The following is a 19,205-nucleotide window of genomic DNA, read 5'->3' on the forward strand; positions in this document are numbered from 1 at the left end:
TTCCACTAAGTCGCATTCAAAAAGGCACGAGTTACCTTAAGGGCACATTTAAGTTCACTGTCTCTTAAGATTGCTGGCTGTTTAATTTCCAACCACTGTCTCAGGCCATTTTATGTATTTGTTAAAGCAAACAACATGAAAGTGTAATGGTGTTCGCCGTGTCTGGGCATGGCATAACATCGCAGTCTTTGTATCGGGTGACCTCTTTGTGTCAGACGCACAGAGTGGAGGGTGTACTGTGTTTCCCCTCCAACACTTTGTCTAATGCACCTGTCACAGAGGCCTATTTTAACCCTGTCATGAATGTGGCAAGACACCTGTCATAATGATTCCTGTTCTTCCCTCACTTCAGCCTCTGTCTGTTTAGAATTAGTTGGCGTTTTATAGTTCTTGACATGACTGGGGCTCTGTGGGATATATGACCACTTGTGTGGTAACTTTTGTTTTTATTTTTTTCTTAAGGGATATTGGTATCATGCTTTAAATCAAGAGTAAGTGTTTTAGTGTTGCATGCACACTGTCCAAGGATAAATTCAGATTTTAAAAATTACTTTTTTTTTAATTTGTATGATTTAAACATGGCCATGTGGCAATAATAAACTGCAGTGAATTAAACAACAAACATAGATGCAAATTCAAATCTAAGTATAGTTGATGTAACGGGCACCAGCATGTGTTTTGTTACATTGGTTTGTGCACAAATGCACATTCTCAGTCTCACTAACTGACTACAGAGTCACTTATCACAGCGCTAGGCTGTGACAGGCCCATTTAGCTCACCAGAGATGTATGTTTGCCATAAAAACAACAATAACAGTTTATCCTTCACTAACTGTACTGAGACTTCTTCTCGCAAATGTTTAGTTGTTTGTTATTTGTGTTAATTGACCTGAACTTTTGACCGGTCAAAACTTAAAGGGGGGGGTGAAATTCTATTTAATGCATACTGAGTTTTTTACACTGTTAAAGAGTTGGATTCCCATGCTAAACATGGACAAAGTTTCAAAAATGAAGTTGTACGTTTGAAGGAGTATTTTTGCTCCTTCCGGTTTGTCACAAGTTTCGGAAAGTTTTTTTCGAGTATGGCTCTGTGTGACGTTAGATGGAGCGGAATTTCCTTATAGGCGGTGAGTAAAACTGCTTCAAATATCTCTGTGTTGTTAACTTAGCTATCAGCGCGTAAGCACATCAAGTAAACAACATGCGATGTTGTCATCAAACTGCACTTTCCACATGTACAGCTTAACAAAAAAAAAAAAAAAGACGACATAAAGTGGAGCTTAGTCATTTTCCAAAACCGCTAAGCAAATATATATACTTTCAGTACATACCACATAGAGACGCCTTTGCTGATGCTGCTCTTGTTAAATTTCAGCCTCTGGATCTGTGTCACAGCTTCCAAACGCTCTCAACGCAAAAGCCTACTGGCGCTCGTGATTCTTTAGCTCGGCCCACACGTCACGCCTCTAGGCGCTCGTGTTTTTCCGGGAAAAATCGGTACAGACCATCTTTCTCTTATAAATATAATAAAAATAAAGACTTTTTGGAGTTATGAAGGATGCAATACTACTCTATAGGTACTCAAGATTAACAGGATATTGAGTGAAAACTAGCATTTCACCCCATCCCCCCCCCCCCCCCCCCCAAATAAATTTTCTGAGAATTTAGATTTCACGTTTTAACTGCAAATGTCGAAATACGTGCTCTTTGGTCCATCAGTGTATGCATATGTATATGCATAGTTCTCATCAGTCGGAAATACAGATAAACACTTTCATTTGTTGTATTTTTGATCCTGAAAGAAAACAGAACAACAAAAGAGCGAATCATACCACCGTCTGAGGTTGTGCTTCAAGTCGAACGCACACATTTTTAAATCGTTCACAGCTGAGCATCGCGGGAGGCGGATCTGCGCCAGAGCGCACATGTGAATGAACTGCACAAAGTCATTTTCAGATACAATTGTAAAAAAAAAAAAAAAAAAAACCTGGATAGACTAGATTAGACCCATATTGTCAAAGACATGCAAGTAGAAGTGTATTGTTGTTTAAACACCTTTATAACGATCACGTTAGTTGAGCTGTATGCGCGATATAATTTTATGACACAAATTTTGAATATAAATGTATATATATATATAAATATATTGAATATATATATATATATATATATTTTATTATATATATATATATATATATATATATATATATATATATATATATATATATATATATATATATATATACAGAAAACAAAACAACGGGAAAAAAATAACTGGCTGATCTTTTACATCTGTTAACTAATGACTCGTGCAGCCGTTCGCGCAGTTGTGATTTTTTTAAAAGTGGAATGTAGGCCTATTTTTACGTTTGCATGTGACTGTTTTGATCCCGTGTTTAGACGCGTGTTTCTCCTGTGTCCCGTATCCGACACATTTGGATATTTTTAAGCCGTTTCAGCCAAATTTGGACTCTAGCGCGCTCCATATGTTTGAGTTCATTTTACTTTGTTGACCGTTTTCTATCCTGGCATTGAGACCGCTGAACGTGTTTCTTTAAATGGGTTCGTAGTGCTCGTTGTTGTTTTTTGAAACACAATTGCAATGTTTTCAACTGACATTATGGCATTAAAAATAAAATTATCGCAAACATATCTGTGAGGAACATCTCACTGTGGCACACCACTACCCTCGGTAGAAATCACGGAGCGGCTGCACGCCACCGAGTATGGTACTTACAAAACTATCAAAACAAAAAACTGTCTAGTCATTTTGTGACTGCTGCATGTTAAATGTTAAAAACAGATTATGAAGTATGTTTTGATCACTGCCAGAACTATTTTGGCATTCAAATGATTTAATTTAAAAAAAGAGGAAAAACAGACAAAAATGAAAGCTCATAAAAATTATTCCACATACACTTTATTACCAGTGATGCTTTCGCATTAGAATAAATGCAAATATAGATTCTTTGTGGCTTGCCTGTAGTATGTCCCTGTCACAGTCTAGTGCGTGACAGCATATGTTTGGACACCCGTAGTGAGATGGAAACAGACCTGTCAGCACGGTGGCAGGATGGGACAGTGAGATAATCATACAGTGTCATTTTGGGGGGCAATTACCCAGCTTGGAGTGATATGAGAAAACCTGTTTCTTTCCTGCTGTCCTAATGGAGGTTCCGGTCATTAGTTAAACGAGAGTCTCTGTCTCTCTCCCTCTCTGGTTGTAATCAAACGTGAAACATTCAGTTTAAGAGCCCATTATAAAACATCTGCTCCCCAGCAATGACCTGCGGAGACTTATGTTTGCTCACTCGTAAAAGTCAGTGAGCACCATGTCACTATTGCTACTCAATTTCAAGTCTTTGTAAGTTGTATAATTACACACTGCTTTGATTCTTAGAGTCATGTTCACCTTTCCTGGCAATTTCTGTCTGCTGCCTTTTGACTACTACTATTACTAATAATAATACTTTGTTAATTAATAATACTAATATATATATATATATATATATATATATATATATATATATATATATATATATATATATATATAATGTATGTGTGTAAATAACATTATTTTAATTAATTTGCTAATTAAATCACATTGCAGCAAACCGTGCAGTAAACGGTCATACAATATGTTCCACAAAACATATTTTTGTGAAAATGGACCACAAAACCAGTCAATTGCTGACCAGTTTCAATTTCATCCACAAAGCTGAATAAACAAGCTTTCCATTGAAGTATGGTTTATTAGGATCAGACAACATTTGGCCGAGATACAACTATTTGAAAATCTGGAAACTGAGGGTGCAAAAAAAAATTCTGCACACTAAAAAATGTTGGGTTAAAAATAACATGATCTTAACTCCGTATCCTAATTATTTGTGGCATAAAATAAAATCTATAATTTTGACCCATACAATGTTTTTTGGCTAAAAATATACACCAGCGAGCAGCGACTTAAGACTGGTTTTGTCACATTTAGTATTTAGGGTCTCTTCTGTCTCTCTCAAATGAAGCTGGATGGAGTGAAGTGAAAATGTGAAGGTGTTCATAGGACCAAATCATCCTGTAAAGAATCCCATTTAACACAATCCAATCTGGAACAGGCACACAATCCGCCTGTGCTTTTTGTAAAGCAGAAATCTGTAACAAGCTCCACTCTGTCTGTAACAAAATACCTCTCCCTCTCCTCTTCCAATAGACCAGCTTCCCAGCCAAGCAGGACCGCCTCCTCTTCCACCTGCTCCACATCAACACAAGCAGCATCCGTCAGTCACCTCCCTCAACCAGTCACTGGCCAATCAGCCAACAGAGTTTCAGAGTGCATCTGAATGCGTGCAGCTGCAAGAAAACTGGGTTCTGGGTGGCAACGTGGGCTTGGAGAACAGGTACGTGTTTATACACAGTCCCATGCTGTGTCTGAATTTGCTTATTCATTCACTTACTGTTTTTATTGTTCTGTAATGAAATTCTATGTAGTCAATGACAATATGCGGAAGGAGTGAAATAAAATATGCAAGTAAATTATTTGTATTTTATTTTTATACATTGATTAGACAGGTGAATATATATTATCTACAGGTAATGCCCAGATATTTTTTGTATGTGTCAGATTTGGCGAGTGTACGTAAGTTTAATCAGAGTGCATTATAGGTAAAAGAGTGAAGTATATAGGGTAATTCAATATATAGGGGATTCTGACACCTAATATAGTGAACTATGTAGGATTTAGGGACACAGCTTATGTAACTTTTAGGTGCCCTATCATACACCCGGCGCAATGCGATGCCAGGCGCAGTGCAAGTGTGTTTGCTAGTTTCAGCCCGGCGCCATTCGCATTTTCCCATCCAGCACCACGTCGTTCAATTAGAAAATGCATTTGCGGCCATTTATGCGCCCATCGGCGTGCTGGTCTAAAGAAGAGGTGTGTTCAAGTGCATTGCTGGCGCATTGCTATTTTAAGGAGCTGAAAATAGACTGCGCCATAGACCAGCTCAAACCTGTTCTAAAGTCTAAAGTCTAATAGTCATTGTGTAGGCTACATAAATATAAAAATGTAATGATGGATAGTCATTGCGTGTATTAGAATTAGGCTACCTATTTGCAATTCAGCCTTTTACTACTTATGATGATGAATGAAATTCTACTTCATCCCAGGCCTTCTTCACCTTGGGAAGCTTTGGTGGATTCCTGCTTTTCCTGTAGATGATCTGCTCGTGCACTTTAACTTCGCGCACTAGCACATCGGTTTCTTCGCTTGAGAAGCGTTCAGCTTTTCCGCCAACAAATTTTGCCATGTAAATAGTGATCCGCCATGGCGTGAGCGCATCTTGCTTTGAAAGGGAATGGGAGATGACACTCTGATTGCTTTATGGAACATTATGCCCATTACGGACTGTTTTTCCATCGTTAAAATAGCAAAAGTGGATTTGGACGTGCCCTAAGTGCACCTGTGCCGTGCGCTTTACACTTTGCGTTTAGATTGCTAAAATAGGGCCGTTACATCTTTTGAGCATTGTGTATCATGAATATCTGTGTTCTGTATAAATATTAAAATTTCACTCATGCAACTGAACTTAATCCTTTACATTTGTGTCAAAAATCATATACCATGTAGTTATTTTCCATTGAGTTCCCATCAGTTATTTATCACTACTCATTTCTAAGCATATATTGTGGTAGAACCTATCAAGACAAGTCTTTATATAATGCACCTTACTGTCACTTCAGATATATTGAAGTGTACTACTCAAGCTGAGGGCTGCCTACCCAGCATCCACCTGACAGAATGAATTTATGTATGCATGACATGAGTAGAATATCAAGCATAAATAAATACCTCATGCTAGACTTACTGTCTTCAAATATATACACACATCATTTGGGTCCCAAAAGCATTTCTATACACACATTTGGTTTTTATTATAATGATACAAAAATGTTTTAATGTACACTGAACAAAATTATAAATGCAACATTTTAGTTTTTGCCCCCATTTTTCATGTGCTGAACTCAAAGATCTAAGACTTTTTCTATGTACACAAAATGCCTATTTCTCTCAAATTTTGTTCACAAATCTGTCTAAATCTGTGTTAGTGAGCACTTCTCCTTCGCCGAGATAGTCCATCCACCTCACAGGTGTTGCATATCAAGATGCTGATTAGACAGCATGATTATTACACAGGTGTGCCTTAGGCTGGCCACAATAAAAGGCCACTTTAAAATGTGCAGTTTTATCACACAGCACAATATCACAGATGTCGTAAATTTTGAGGAAGCCTGGAATTTGCAAAAATGAGGGCAAAAACTAAAGTGTTGTGTTTATAATTTTGTTCAGTGTAATAGTGCACAAAGTCTCTTGACCTGTTTATTGTTTCATTATAAAACTGCATTCTTGAAACTTCTTCCACATGCCAAAAATATTTTATTAAAAGTAAGCTGCAAAAATGGCTAATTTAAAAATAATTAGATTTTTGACATCAGAAACCCAAAAACATGAACATATGATTTACCACATTTACATATCAGATGCCTGTTCAGTGATACTCCTTTTTTTATTATTCTTCCTGGATGATATATAGCGCATAATGTCATAATGGCACAGTTTATATAACCCTGCATTTGCTGCACCTGAGGAGCCTGAGCTACCACCCACACAAAAGGTTAAACAAGATGAATAACAGATTTAACTGAGAAACTGTTCACAGTATCATCCCACAACAACTGTGACTAAATGTGCTGAAAAGTACCTACTAGATGGCCATCATTTTTATCCAAAAATACCATTTTCTTTTTTTTTTGTTTTCAGACAAAAGAGAAAAACTAACAGCTACCAGTGCAGCTGAAATATATTTCTAACAATCATAAAGCCATTTCAAACAGTATTTTAAATGAACTTATACATCCTGCTATTTAAAACAATGTCACTGTTGCTTCCTGTCATAAAATGATTGCAATGTATATAGGCTGGAATATACTAAATTAATCAATTAGGTTAAACCCTAGGTTGAACAAAGTACACTTGTGTGTGTGTGTGTGTACTAAATGTGGAGTAGCCTACTGGCTATTTTTCATCAGTACAGGAATATATATATATGACAGGAAGGATAAGAGTAAATATTTCATAAATCATTTAAATAGGTCACTAAAATGTTTATTATTTTTATTGTATTTTATTTTTATTTATTGGATGTGATGTACAATCCACCCTTTAGTCACAATGTACACATTCATTACTAACAGAAGTGTACAGATGTGCTCCATTGTAGAGAGGAAAAAAACAACAACAAGAAAATAAAGGACTCTAGTGAGAGTGTACTTCTCATATGATATGTGAAAGTAAGATGTTTTGTAATCACATCAAGTGAAGAATCTCTGTTGTGTGTCTAGGTCTAAGCAGAAAACACAGGCTTCTCTTGTTATTAATGATCCCAATAGAATTCCTCTACTTCCTCTCTCTCTCTCTCTCTCTCTCTTCAGCTTCTTCTCTTTCCCTAGTACACCAATCCATCACCATCTCCTTTTTTCACTACTCTATCTTTATCAGCACGCTATCTTGAAAACTTTCCACTCCCCTGTCTGTCATAAAGATTCTGATCTTTACATGTCAACAGAAAGGGACTGTCCAAAAATGGCAGTGGCGCAGAAACCTCCAGAGAGTGTCTTAAAATACAGCCACTCTGTTGAGTGCTAGTGAGGCACCTGCTGCTCTGAGACCCTACTGAGTTGGCAGAATCCGCCTCAAAGACGATGTTCGAATCCTAGCTGGAGTTGAAAGGATATGTGCAAGTTCTCCTTGTTTTCACAGTTTTTTTTTCCTCCTCTCATTAACTTTGTCTCACATGCACATTTGTTGGAAAGAGGCCCTGTCTTCGTCTTAAACTCATGTCATCAGTCACATACTCTTTCCGCATAAAGACTCAACCGTTTTAACATTTTAAGTCAACAAGTAGTCCTTTGAAAAGCCCACTCTTTTCTTTAGCCTAGCTAATGCGGCAGTCATTATATATCAGATTATGCCAGGAAAGGACTTCTGTTCTTTTGTTTGCAATTTCTCTTTCAACCTCCAAATCCTGCCTTTTTCTTCTTTAGTGCCTCTTCTTTCGCATCGCAGCATTCCAAGCGTCAACCCGATGACAAGGAAAGGTTGGGCGCTTACAGAGAATCACATTGTACAAGAGCAAGAAAACTGTTTGGGGTGAAGTTACTTCTTAGTCGTTCTAATACGAACAATACTCTCACACCCTAAAAAAAGGGGCGATGAGGATTAGCTTAGTCATTTTCTCTACCTGGCGTCACACTCCCGCTAATCAATTATGGAATGTTTGGCCTCAAAACGGCACATTGTCAGTGTATTTGTTAATCGTTTGTGAAGGCTTTTAAATGTGCCTCATTCAGTGTGCAGTGGCCCGGAACCTATCCGAGCCCTTGTGAAAAATGTGTGTGTGACTGTGTGTTTGGAGTCGATGCAGCAGCTCATAACCGTGCAGATTATAAAGTAGAAGTTTTACAATGGAGTCCTTCTGAATGAAAAGCAGGCATCTTAAACCAGGCCTGTATTGAAATTTCCACAAAAGAACAGGTGTCTGTGTGCTGTTTGTTGAAGTTTCAACTTTTTAAGAGTAAAGCTGTTAGTAGCTGATTATTAGTACCCCTAACCCCTTTTTGTAAACCTCTCTACTGAACCGTCAATCACGTGCATCTGCCACATTTGTAGTTTTTTGAAATGCGTTTTATTTATGTTCGTAGTTCTGGATATGGATTGTGGGCAATTTTAGCCATTAGAGTGTGCATGGATCCACACTTCAAAATTAGACCATCTGTGGACTTTTAGCATACTCTTTTCAACATACTATGCTTTGGGACACACTTATTCTAATATCACATACTATTATGTGATACCAAGATGGCGCCGCCGAGTCTGTTCGCCGTCCAGGTCCCTCCGCTTAGATTGTGTTTTTATCAAAAGTGTTTTATTAACACTTTTGGATATTGGACACCGCTTCACTGACCTGTTTCAGGACACTTTATCCTCCAACCCTTCGTGGCCTTCTGAGATTCTCCAGAACGCCGAGATGAACAAAGGCCACCTGAATAACCACCCGAGGCGATGGATCAAGAAACACTGAGGGAAAGAGCTCACAGTCCTCCTCTACCGAGCATTGCCAATGTCCAGTATCTGGAGAATAAAATGGATGGTCTTAGAGCCAGGATGTTTCCAATGGGACATCGGGGACTGTAACATCCTTTGTTTGTCAGAAACATGGCTCATATCCTCGGTCCCAGACACTGCTGTAACGGCGTTTGAAAACTTCTGTTTTACAGATGGACAGAACAGCCGAGGCCAGTAAATCCAAAGGTGGAGGAGCGTGTTTCATGATTAACAGGAAAAGATGTGACCCCAGGAATATCTCTACTCTGTCATGCTCCTGCTCGCCTCATCTGGAGCATTTGTCCATTAGTTGCCACCCATTCTATCTGCCCAGAGAGTTTTCATTGATCTTCATCACTACTGTTTACATCCCACCACAAGCTGACACTGGCTTGGCTTTGTCTGAGCTTCACGATGCGCTCAGGAGGCAACATCAACAAACTTCCTGACGCTGCTATTATCATCGCTGGGGACTTTTACAAAGCCAGCCTCAGGCAAGTTATGCCTAATTTTTATCAACATGTGTACTGTCCACTACAGCTCACTACCGGCTTTCGGCAAATTGGACCATGCCGCCATTTTCTTTACACCGGAATATAAACAAAGACTTGTTCAAGATCGCCCGGTGCAGAGAGTGGTGACACGATGGTCCGCCCACTCAGAAGCGGCTCTTGATGATGTAGATTGGGACATGTTTCAGGCAAGTTCATTTGACGTCAGCAAATTCACGTATGTAGCACTAAGCTTCCGAGCAGAAACAATCCAAGAAGCAGTAAACAAACGCACTGCTGCTTACAACGCCGGTCTTTTGTCGGGAAACATGAACGAGTACAAAGCATCGTGCTTTGCTCTCCGATGCGCAGTGAGAGCCGCCAAACACAGATACAGGGAACGCATAGAGTCACATTTCCAGCTAAATGATTCCCAACGCAAGGACTAAGGACCATCTGTGCCTTTGGAAATAAATCCTCTGCAGAGGTGAGAGCAGATCCGTCATTGGCTGACGAGCTAAACACTTTCTACGGCCACTTTGAAAACAATCTAAGCAGCACGAGTCTGCCAATCAGCTCTTCATGGAAGTGGCAGTCAGAGCAGCGATCATCATGTGATCACTGTGTCAGAGGATGAGGTTTGGAGGGCACTAAAGCGAGTGAACATCAGTAAAGCAGCCGGATCTGATGGGATTTCTGGCCGTATTCTGCGGTCCTGCGCTGATCAGCTCACTGGTTTGAGCTGATCCATTTTTAATGAGTCTCTTGCTACATCAGTGGTTCCCACCTCCTTCAAAAAATCAGTCATCATCCCTGTGCCTAAGAACAATAAACCCTCTTGTCTGAATGACTATCGTCCAGTTGCCCTCACATCAATAGTCACGAAGGTCTTTGAGGGACTGGTTAAAAACGTCGTCTGCTCCTCCATCCAAAATACTTTAGACCCTCTTCAGTTCGCTTATCACCCCAACAGGTCCACTGATGATGCCATCTCTCACATCCTGCACTCTTCTTTCACAAACATTGACAACAACAACAGGACCTATGTAAGGCTGCTATTTAACGACTATAGCTCAGCTTTCAATACTATAGTCCTCATAAAGCTGGCGTCTAAACTCATGGACCTCGGCCTGAATTCTTCACTCTGCAACTGGATTGTTGATTTCCTCACCGGCAGACCTCAAGTGGTGAAAGTAGGCCAGTACACCTCCAACTCCATCACCCTGAACGTAGGAGCCACACAGGGCTGTGTCCTGAGTCCCCTGCTCTACTCTCTCTACAGACATGACTCTGTGTCTTCCCACAGCTTCACATATATTATCAAATTTGCTGATGATACTGTGGTTCTGGGCCTTATTCACAACAATAATGAGAACGCGTACTTGGATGAGGTAGAGAAATTAACATAATGGTGCCAGGACAGTTGTCTCTCTCTCTCTCTGAATGTGAGCAAAACTAAAGAACTGATTGTGGACTTCAGGAAGAGACAGCAGCAACCCTATACTCCTCTTATGATGAGCGGGACCCATGTGGAGAGGGTTAGCATCTTTAAGTACCTTGGAGTAAACATCTCTGAGGACCTGTCTTGGACTACCCACATTCAAACTCAGGTTAATAAAGCCAGGCAAAGACTATACCATCTGCAACAGCTGAGGAAGTTCAGGGTCTCAATCCTGAAAACTTTCTATTCAGTTGCCATAGAAAATGTATTGACTTACTGTATCCCAGTATGGTATGGGAACAGCTCTAGTCAAGACTGCAAAGCCCTGCAGAGAGTTCTGCGTTTAGCTGAGTGCATCTCCGGGTCTGCTCTCCCTTCAATGCAGGACATCTACATTAAACCCTGCAAAATCAGAGCTGTTAAAATCATCAAAGACTCCATCCACCCCAGTAACCATCTTTTCACTTTGCTGCCATCTGGTAAACGCTTCCGTAGTCTGATGGCAAAAACCGAGAGACTTAGGAGGAGTGTCTTCCCCCAGGCCATTAGGCTGCTAAACTCAAAACCAGCCTCTTAACATCTTCATGGCTCCACTTAATATTCACCATTCTCTATCTCACATTGACAAACTGACAGTGTCAACCTGTTTGCACATTTGCTTCTTGTACATTCCTGTGTATATTAATATTTAAGACTACAGTATAATGCACATATGCACATTGCCTCTTGTACATCCCTTGGTATATTAATATTTAAGACTACATTTTACGTCCATGCACATTATTTTCCATTCTATATTTATTTCTACAGTATACATCTTTTTTTATATTTTATTCTTATATTTTTAATGTTTACTTTTTATTTACTTTTTTTATTTTAAAAGTATTAAAATAAAAAATACAAATTTCTTCCTGACACCAGACATTTGAAATGAATAATGCTGTTCCACAAATAAATGTGAGTATTGTAGGAAGGATATTGGTAAGTCATTCAGCGTTCATTCAGTGAGGGATTTTTCAGACTGATTCAGACTGAGTTTTTATGAGCTCAAAACTTTTTCTTGTTGTGATTTTGTGGTTTGTGGGTTTGTGTTTTTTTCATCATATTTAAATCAGACAGCTAATGTAACATTAACAAATGATTTATTTTGCCGTGGCATTGAAGATTTGGCAGCGGTGGAGTGCCACTGATGAAAAGCAGAGCACGAAACAATGCCATCAGATGTTGATGCATACATATCATTATAGGCTATGTTTGTCATCATAAAATCTAGAGTTCAGTTAACCGCAGTTCACTTAGACTTGACTTTGTGTGGTTCTTTCCATCATAGTCCATCATTAAACACATTCATTTCGTACAAGTGCAGGCACTGTTCCAATGACAGCCTTCTAAATCAGTGAAGCTATTATAGGATTTTAATGGCTGCTTATTAAATTACAGCTTTTGTTACATACAAAACCTTGTATCTGCAGCAAAGAAATAGCATGGCTATAACTGCAGTTTCCATGGTGATGAAAATAGTGATATGTCAATGAAAAAGGTTTAACTTTAAAATTATCAATAGGTCAGACATTTTAATATAACTTTTAAAAAAGACTCTTCTACTTTTTTTTACTACCTGAGGTTTTGTTCACAGCTCACTCTGAAAGTTTTCATCAAGGTTATTGTTTTTATATTTCATCATCTCATATCTTGTCTCTCTTTCCCTATAGGCACTTCCTGCTTAAGACTGGAACAGGGACCACGTCTTTATTCACTGCTCCCAATCCGGGATATACTATGGCAACCGGGGCTGTCTACTCTCCACCAGCTCGTCCCTTAACCCGCAACACACTATCAAGAGGTGCATTCAAATTTAACAAGTCACCCAAACGGTGTTCATGGAAATGCACCGCTCTCAGTGCTGTAAGCGTGGCCGCCCTGCTGTCAGTTCTGCTCTTCTACTGTATAGGTAACTGTGTGTGTGTGTGTGTGTGTGTGTGTGTTTGCACACCCTTATGTGACCATGAGGTACTCAGGTGCGAGCTGTTTTATCCAGCCTGTCCCCATAAGAGATAGTGAAATAGCTCATCAGGTGGAGATTTTTCTTTCCTCAACCTTCATCTGTGGCCAAAACACCTGGTGCTCTGCTCTAAATAGTCCCCTACAGTATCTCTAGGAAGTCACATATACACAGATACACTGGAAAAAAAGACATCAGTTTAGTAATTAGTATCTGGAGCAAAGCAAAAGCTGCACGAACTGATCCTATTGTTCACACGACAATCTATATTCACTCTTTTAGCCCACAGAAACATTATAACCCTTTTTTTTATTCTCTCAGTTTTTAACATTGTTTCCCCACTGTGAGCTATATGGCTCCTCCTCCCCTGCTGAAGGCCTGTTCGAAACATTCATCTCTCCAAAGATCAAGCCAAGAGGAAGAGAGGTGCTGCCTCCTCAGCAAGCTACCCTGCTGTTTTGAACCTCCGACAATTTTAGATTTTTGCATTTTCCCCCTTTTTTTTCTTTTTAATCACTGGATTCGGACCCACTTTATATTAAGTGGCTTTAACTACTATGTACTTACATTTTAATTAATAATTTAGTACAATGTACTTATGTGTACATGTTTTTACATTGTACTTATATTTAAAAAAAAAAAAACGACATGCAATTACATCTGTATTTAATTTCTGTAATTACATTTATAATTACACTGTTGACCCATACTTTACACCTTAACCCACCCTTAAACTTACCCATACCTCCGACCCTGTCCCTAACCTTACCCCTATCCCATCTCAATAGCAGCAATAGTGTTTTACAATACAATATGTACATTGTACGTATTTTTTAATGTAAGTACATAGTAGTTAAGGCCACCTAATATAAACTGGGACCCTGGATTCTAATTCCATTTTCTCTGCAATAAATGTTTCAGTGACAAGCATAAGACTAATCTGGAGTATACTCAAAACAGTTTGCATCAAGACCCCATGCAGCGATAATTCAAAGAACATGTTTTCAGATAGAAAAATATTTTGCACTATTTAGAGCCGATTCTAATGAGGGACATGTTTTCTTTTTATATGCACTGCACTTAAGTTCAAAACAAGCGTAAAGGAGACTGCAAATCACCTTCTAGAGTGGCTTTCAGCTGCTTTTAAACTTTGTCCTTTTGCAAATGAGAATGTCTCATGATATGATATGTGCTTGCTGTTCCATTTCACCATCTTAATTGCCTTCTCTTGCAGCAATGCATGTACTTGGGCTGAACTGGAAACTGAAGGATATGGAAAATCATGCCTTTGAGAATGGAAGAGCCAAACCAGTGACGTCCCCGACCAACACTGTGACTGCAATTTCCGCAGATGGTAACATTTGAAATCAAAGGACTGCATTTAAACATACCTATGAGATCATTTAGATACATGCCATTATGTAGATTGCAGTTATTTCTATTTCTATTTTGCAGTTATTAAGTCCTATATTCATTTATAGAGTAGTGTTTTCTTTTCAAATCCTTTCTTGATCTTTCAGTGCAGTGTATTACCATTTTTTGCATTTGAATGACATATTAAGTGAGATAAATACAATTAGAGAAACAGTATAAAGCCTCAACTGCAAAACACAGTTGTGAGAAATAAAGTCGCAAATGTTAATGAAAAACACAATGAAAAATATAGTCACATTGTGAGATTACAGGAAACAATGTTGGAATTTAAAGTCGTATTATGTGGTAGAAATGTGCAATTGTGAGATATAAAGGACAGCTAACCACATTTGTCCATTCAGTTATACAACAGTTTTTCACAATCCAGTCAATTCCAAATGGATAAAATAAGTGAAAAGGGCCATGAATGTTGTTTCTTGTTAACTTTAAAGATTTCTAAAGTACTACAGAGAATCACTAGTGATAGCATCTTTCTCTGAAGTGTGACAGTCTCCAAAGAATAGCACCCACTGTGCTAGGTGTGGCTTAATTACCATTTTTAGAAAATATCAGTTTGAAGTAAGTCGATAAAAAACCATTTCCTCACTCTGAGTGCGAGTCTGCCATGCTATATTGTTTTCTTCCAATTGACTTACTGCCTCTTTCTGAAGTGTGCTATAAAGATGTTTTCCTGTGTTGTATAAACTCTGTCAGCTGTCATCTGAGAGTATGAAAGAGCATGGCAAATGCCTACTGCAAGTTTTAGGGTAATGTTTGACATTTAGAGGCTCTCGTCAAGAAAACCACTGAAGAAACCATTTATCTCTGAACATATATAGAGAAATATATATATATATATATATATATATATATATATATATATATATATATATAAATATATATATATATATATATATATATATATATATATATATAAAATAATAATAATAATTTAATTTTCTTTTTAAATGTAGACTTGAAAGAAAACCCTTAGTTTCATCCAGCTGTTGGCCCTCGCTAAAATGAAACTGTCTTGACTGGACTGATTGGCATTAGTATGTGAATAATATTTTTGCAAACAGATAATAAATAAAAAATTTAATATGCATGATTCCACCACAATAAACCATACTAACCATACTTAATATCTAATTGCACATTTAAGTCTAATTAGTGAACTGTGAATTAATATAAAATATTATAAAAAACACAAAAAACAATTGTGGATTCAGTGTAAAATTAATCACAAAGGCAAAATATATATATATATATACCTTTAGTCAATATTGTTTTAATATGTCTCTGCTCACAGGAAGGATAGGAGTGATGGTGCAGTATAACTCCACGTTGGACACAGGGCAGGTAGAGTTGGGTCAACAGGTAGCACATGCCGTTCCACCAGGAGTTTTCTGGAGGTCCAGACTTCTCATTGAACAACCCCACTTTCTCAAGTTTAATATTTCCATTCAGAAAAATGCTCTGATTGGAGTCTATGGGCGGCGAGGACTTCCACCCTCACACACCCAGGTAATACAATATCAAAGTCTTTTTGTTTTAATGTCTCAAATAAGTCACAAGTGGCTAAATTAGTTAATTATTAAGTTATTTAAAAAGAAGGACAGCTGACTTTTTTTAATCTTCCAGAATGAATGTATTGGCTTCATTATTTGGTTTTTATTAAACCACAGATAAAACTGTTGTCTGTCAACTATCCAATACTCCTGTTGACAGAAGCTATTCAGTATAAAAACAAGAGTTGTGGGAATCAGGCGTTCAAAGCTATTCACCAGAAAGAACAAATCCTACTTTAATCAAAACAAACTGCTCCAACAGAAAGACATCTCTCTGTCTCAGTGATTGGCTGGCTGTTTAACACTCACAGCTGTCAATAAAAGCAGCAGCTTTCGTAAGTGCTGAGGACAAATGTCCAACTTATTGTAGATGTTCAGTCAATGTGTCCCCAAAGCCATCACAATAAACTAAAGCAAGCTTATTGAGTGCTGCCATGTGTCTTCTTATTGCTTTTGGTAGCTGACCAGTAGGAAATCGATTGGAGAAACTTTAATTTAGAGTCTTCAGTGAATAGGTCTATCTATTTATTTTAATGTTCTGCTTGAAGTATATGAATAACACACTCTGTGATGCCAAATGCCAAAGTGATGCCATCTGAATAATATAGCAGTCAAGGTAATTGTGTTTGTTTCAGTACGACTTTGTGGAGCTTCTAGATGGCAGTAGGCTCATCTCACGAGAGCGTGTTCAGTTGGATCCGGAGCTCAGGGACCAACTGGAGAATCTGGTCAGCGTTCAGCAGGCAGGCTTTATTCAGTACCTGCATACCGGTGTGTGGCACCTGGCATTTTACAATGACGGCCACACCATAGAGCCTGTCTCATACAGCACCATAGTACTAGGTGAGCTAGCACATTTAAAACAACCATATAACACATTTGTTTTTGTTTGTGCACCACAGAGAGTGGCTGGTTATTTTGTGTTTCCTGCTTATTTATGCATCAAAGATGAAAATGTAATTTCATACCCAACATTGTGCAATGTGACGCTTGACAGAGCATTTGTGGTGTTGTAACAAGCTTTTATAGGTACTTTCAGATGGCATTTTTATATTTCTGGCTTGCACCCAAGTGCCTGAGATAGCCCAGCAGTGATAATGAGGCGTGCAGAAGCATGCCTTGAGATGTTGCCTAATCAATAAGTTTAATTCTGCTGCTATCTCCTTCTGTCAGGTCAGGGAATATGGAGGCCAAAAGACTAAATTTCTAAGCCTTCATCAGCTCTGAGCTATTAGTTTTCATCTTTTAAATATGATTTATTTATTTTTTTTATGTTATGCGGTCATGAGGAGGAACTAATTTTAATTACAGCAATAAAGGAAAGAAAATTACTTGCTTTTTCATTATTTATCCATTTATTTATTAAGTGGGAATTCGCTATTAGGCCACTTCCATAGATACTGAAATTCTTGACACAAATATGAAACAGTGTAAAAATGCAGTTAATACACCACAGGTCAAATTTTATTTTATTATCTGGCCTTCTTTGTGCAGAGTCGGTGATGGAATGCCCACACAATTGCTATGGCAATGGCGAATGTGTCTCAGGCACATGTAACTGCTTCCCAGGATTCCTTGGGCCATATTGCTCGAGAGGTATGTGTGGAAACCTGTGTAGAACCTCTCCATCCATCTGTCCATACATACATAAAAATTACAATATAAAATAAAACAAAGTTTAAATAGTTAGATTCTGGTACTGTATTTAGGTTGTAGGTCTGGAAATAACTGTCTGGAAGGATTACCTTTATTCCAGTAATGAGAATCTAATGATCATTGAAATTAATGGGAATTACACAACAATTTGATAGTAAAACATCCTGGATATGTTTTGTGAGGTTCTGCTGTATGTGCTCTATTTTCTTTCCCTTTGTTAGCAGCGTGTCCAGTGCTGTGCAGTGGAAATGGCCAGTACAATGGCGGGCGCTGTCAGTGCTACAGTGGATGGAAAGGAATTGAGTGTGACGTGCCGAGTGGTCAATGTATGGATGCCCAGTGTGGGGGTCGTGGCTTGTGTGTTACAGGCTCCTGCATATGTAACCCTGGCTTCAAAGGTGACAACTGTGACCAAGGTAACTGGACAGTTTTCAGCAGCTATGCGAAGAAAAAAACACATTGTAGTGGAGGAGAGCACTTTTTCAGCACCACTGAGCAGCTAATTACATGGATGAGGGTTCCGACTTAAAGACTGGTTTTTGTTGTGATAAATTACCCACACCATTTAGCAGCATCCACTGACTGAAATGGATGAAGGTTGTTTTTTTTTTGTTTTTTTTTTCTGTTCTCTATGGGTAAAACCAATTGAGTCTATTGATCCACATTCAATAGGCTTGGGAATTAACTCTTTAGATGTCTATGTTCGGGTCACTTGAACAGTATTGTAATTGTCATTGAACTGAATGAGTAACTCACCCTGAGGTCGAGAAGAGAGGGAAAGACCTAGTGAGTTGCCTGAAAAGAGAGATTTGCAAGCAATAGATTGTTTAAAAAGCAAATGCAATACATTTTTCTTATGCTACAGTTTCTATATATTTGCACAAAACAGCAAAACAAGTCTTAACCTTTGTAATGACCAAATTACAATGAATAATGTAGCGCAGTGGTCACATTAAGTTGATTACCAATTAAAACCTACAAAGAGGTCTGACAATTGCACTTTGTTATCCTTTTGATATATGTGTTTTTCAAAACAGCTTGAGGCTTTTATATGAACTGTTGACTTAACAGAGATTTAGGAATTCACACTTACATAACACTTACTTACATCACCTTATAAACTTAAATACTCACAGCACCGTATCAGCGTATCTATTGGCAGCAGCAAGTTCCTGTACTTGCATTGCAGCAGTAGCAGCAATAATCTACAACAATAGCAATAACCAACAGCAGCAGCAGCAGCGTAGCAGCTCTCTTCCACCAAGACCAAATACATTTACATTGTCATATCCATTACCATGCTAACATCTTCAGATAGTTGTCATGATAGAACTTTCATTATATGGACAAAAACAATTCAATTTTTTTTTTTCATCTTTTGTGTTTAAAATAATTTAAAGTGACATTGAGTGAATGGTGACCAAATTTTCAACAGTGCAATTTAACACCTACAGAGATGCACCAACATGATAGG

The 19,205-nt window shown here is 38.3% G+C and overlaps 1 protein-coding gene across 2 annotated transcripts in view; it reads left to right on the forward strand.

Moving 5' to 3' along the window:
* The window catches only part of LOC113057749 (teneurin-3-like), an 85,052-nt gene that overhangs the window by 44,239 nt on the left and 21,608 nt on the right, over positions 1–19,205 (forward strand). The window contains exons 4-10 of one of the 2 annotated variants that reach the window (XM_026225249.1): positions 4,208–4,394; positions 12,802–13,040; positions 14,326–14,445; positions 15,817–16,031; positions 16,711–16,918; positions 17,570–17,671; positions 17,953–18,147. In XM_026225249.1, coding sequence (XP_026081034.1) covers positions 4,208–4,394; positions 12,802–13,040; positions 14,326–14,445; positions 15,817–16,031; positions 16,711–16,918; positions 17,570–17,671; positions 17,953–18,147 — 1,266 coding nt within the window. The remainder of the gene's footprint in view (positions 1–4,207; positions 4,395–12,801; positions 13,041–14,325; positions 14,446–15,816; positions 16,032–16,710; positions 16,919–17,569; positions 17,672–17,952; positions 18,148–19,205) is intronic. The other variant, XM_026225250.1, reaches the window with a different exon arrangement.

The sequence above is a fragment of the Carassius auratus genome, chromosome 39 (assembly GCF_003368295.1).
Source record: "Carassius auratus strain Wakin chromosome 39, ASM336829v1, whole genome shotgun sequence".
Classification (NCBI taxonomy): Eukaryota; Metazoa; Chordata; class Actinopteri; order Cypriniformes; family Cyprinidae; genus Carassius; species Carassius auratus.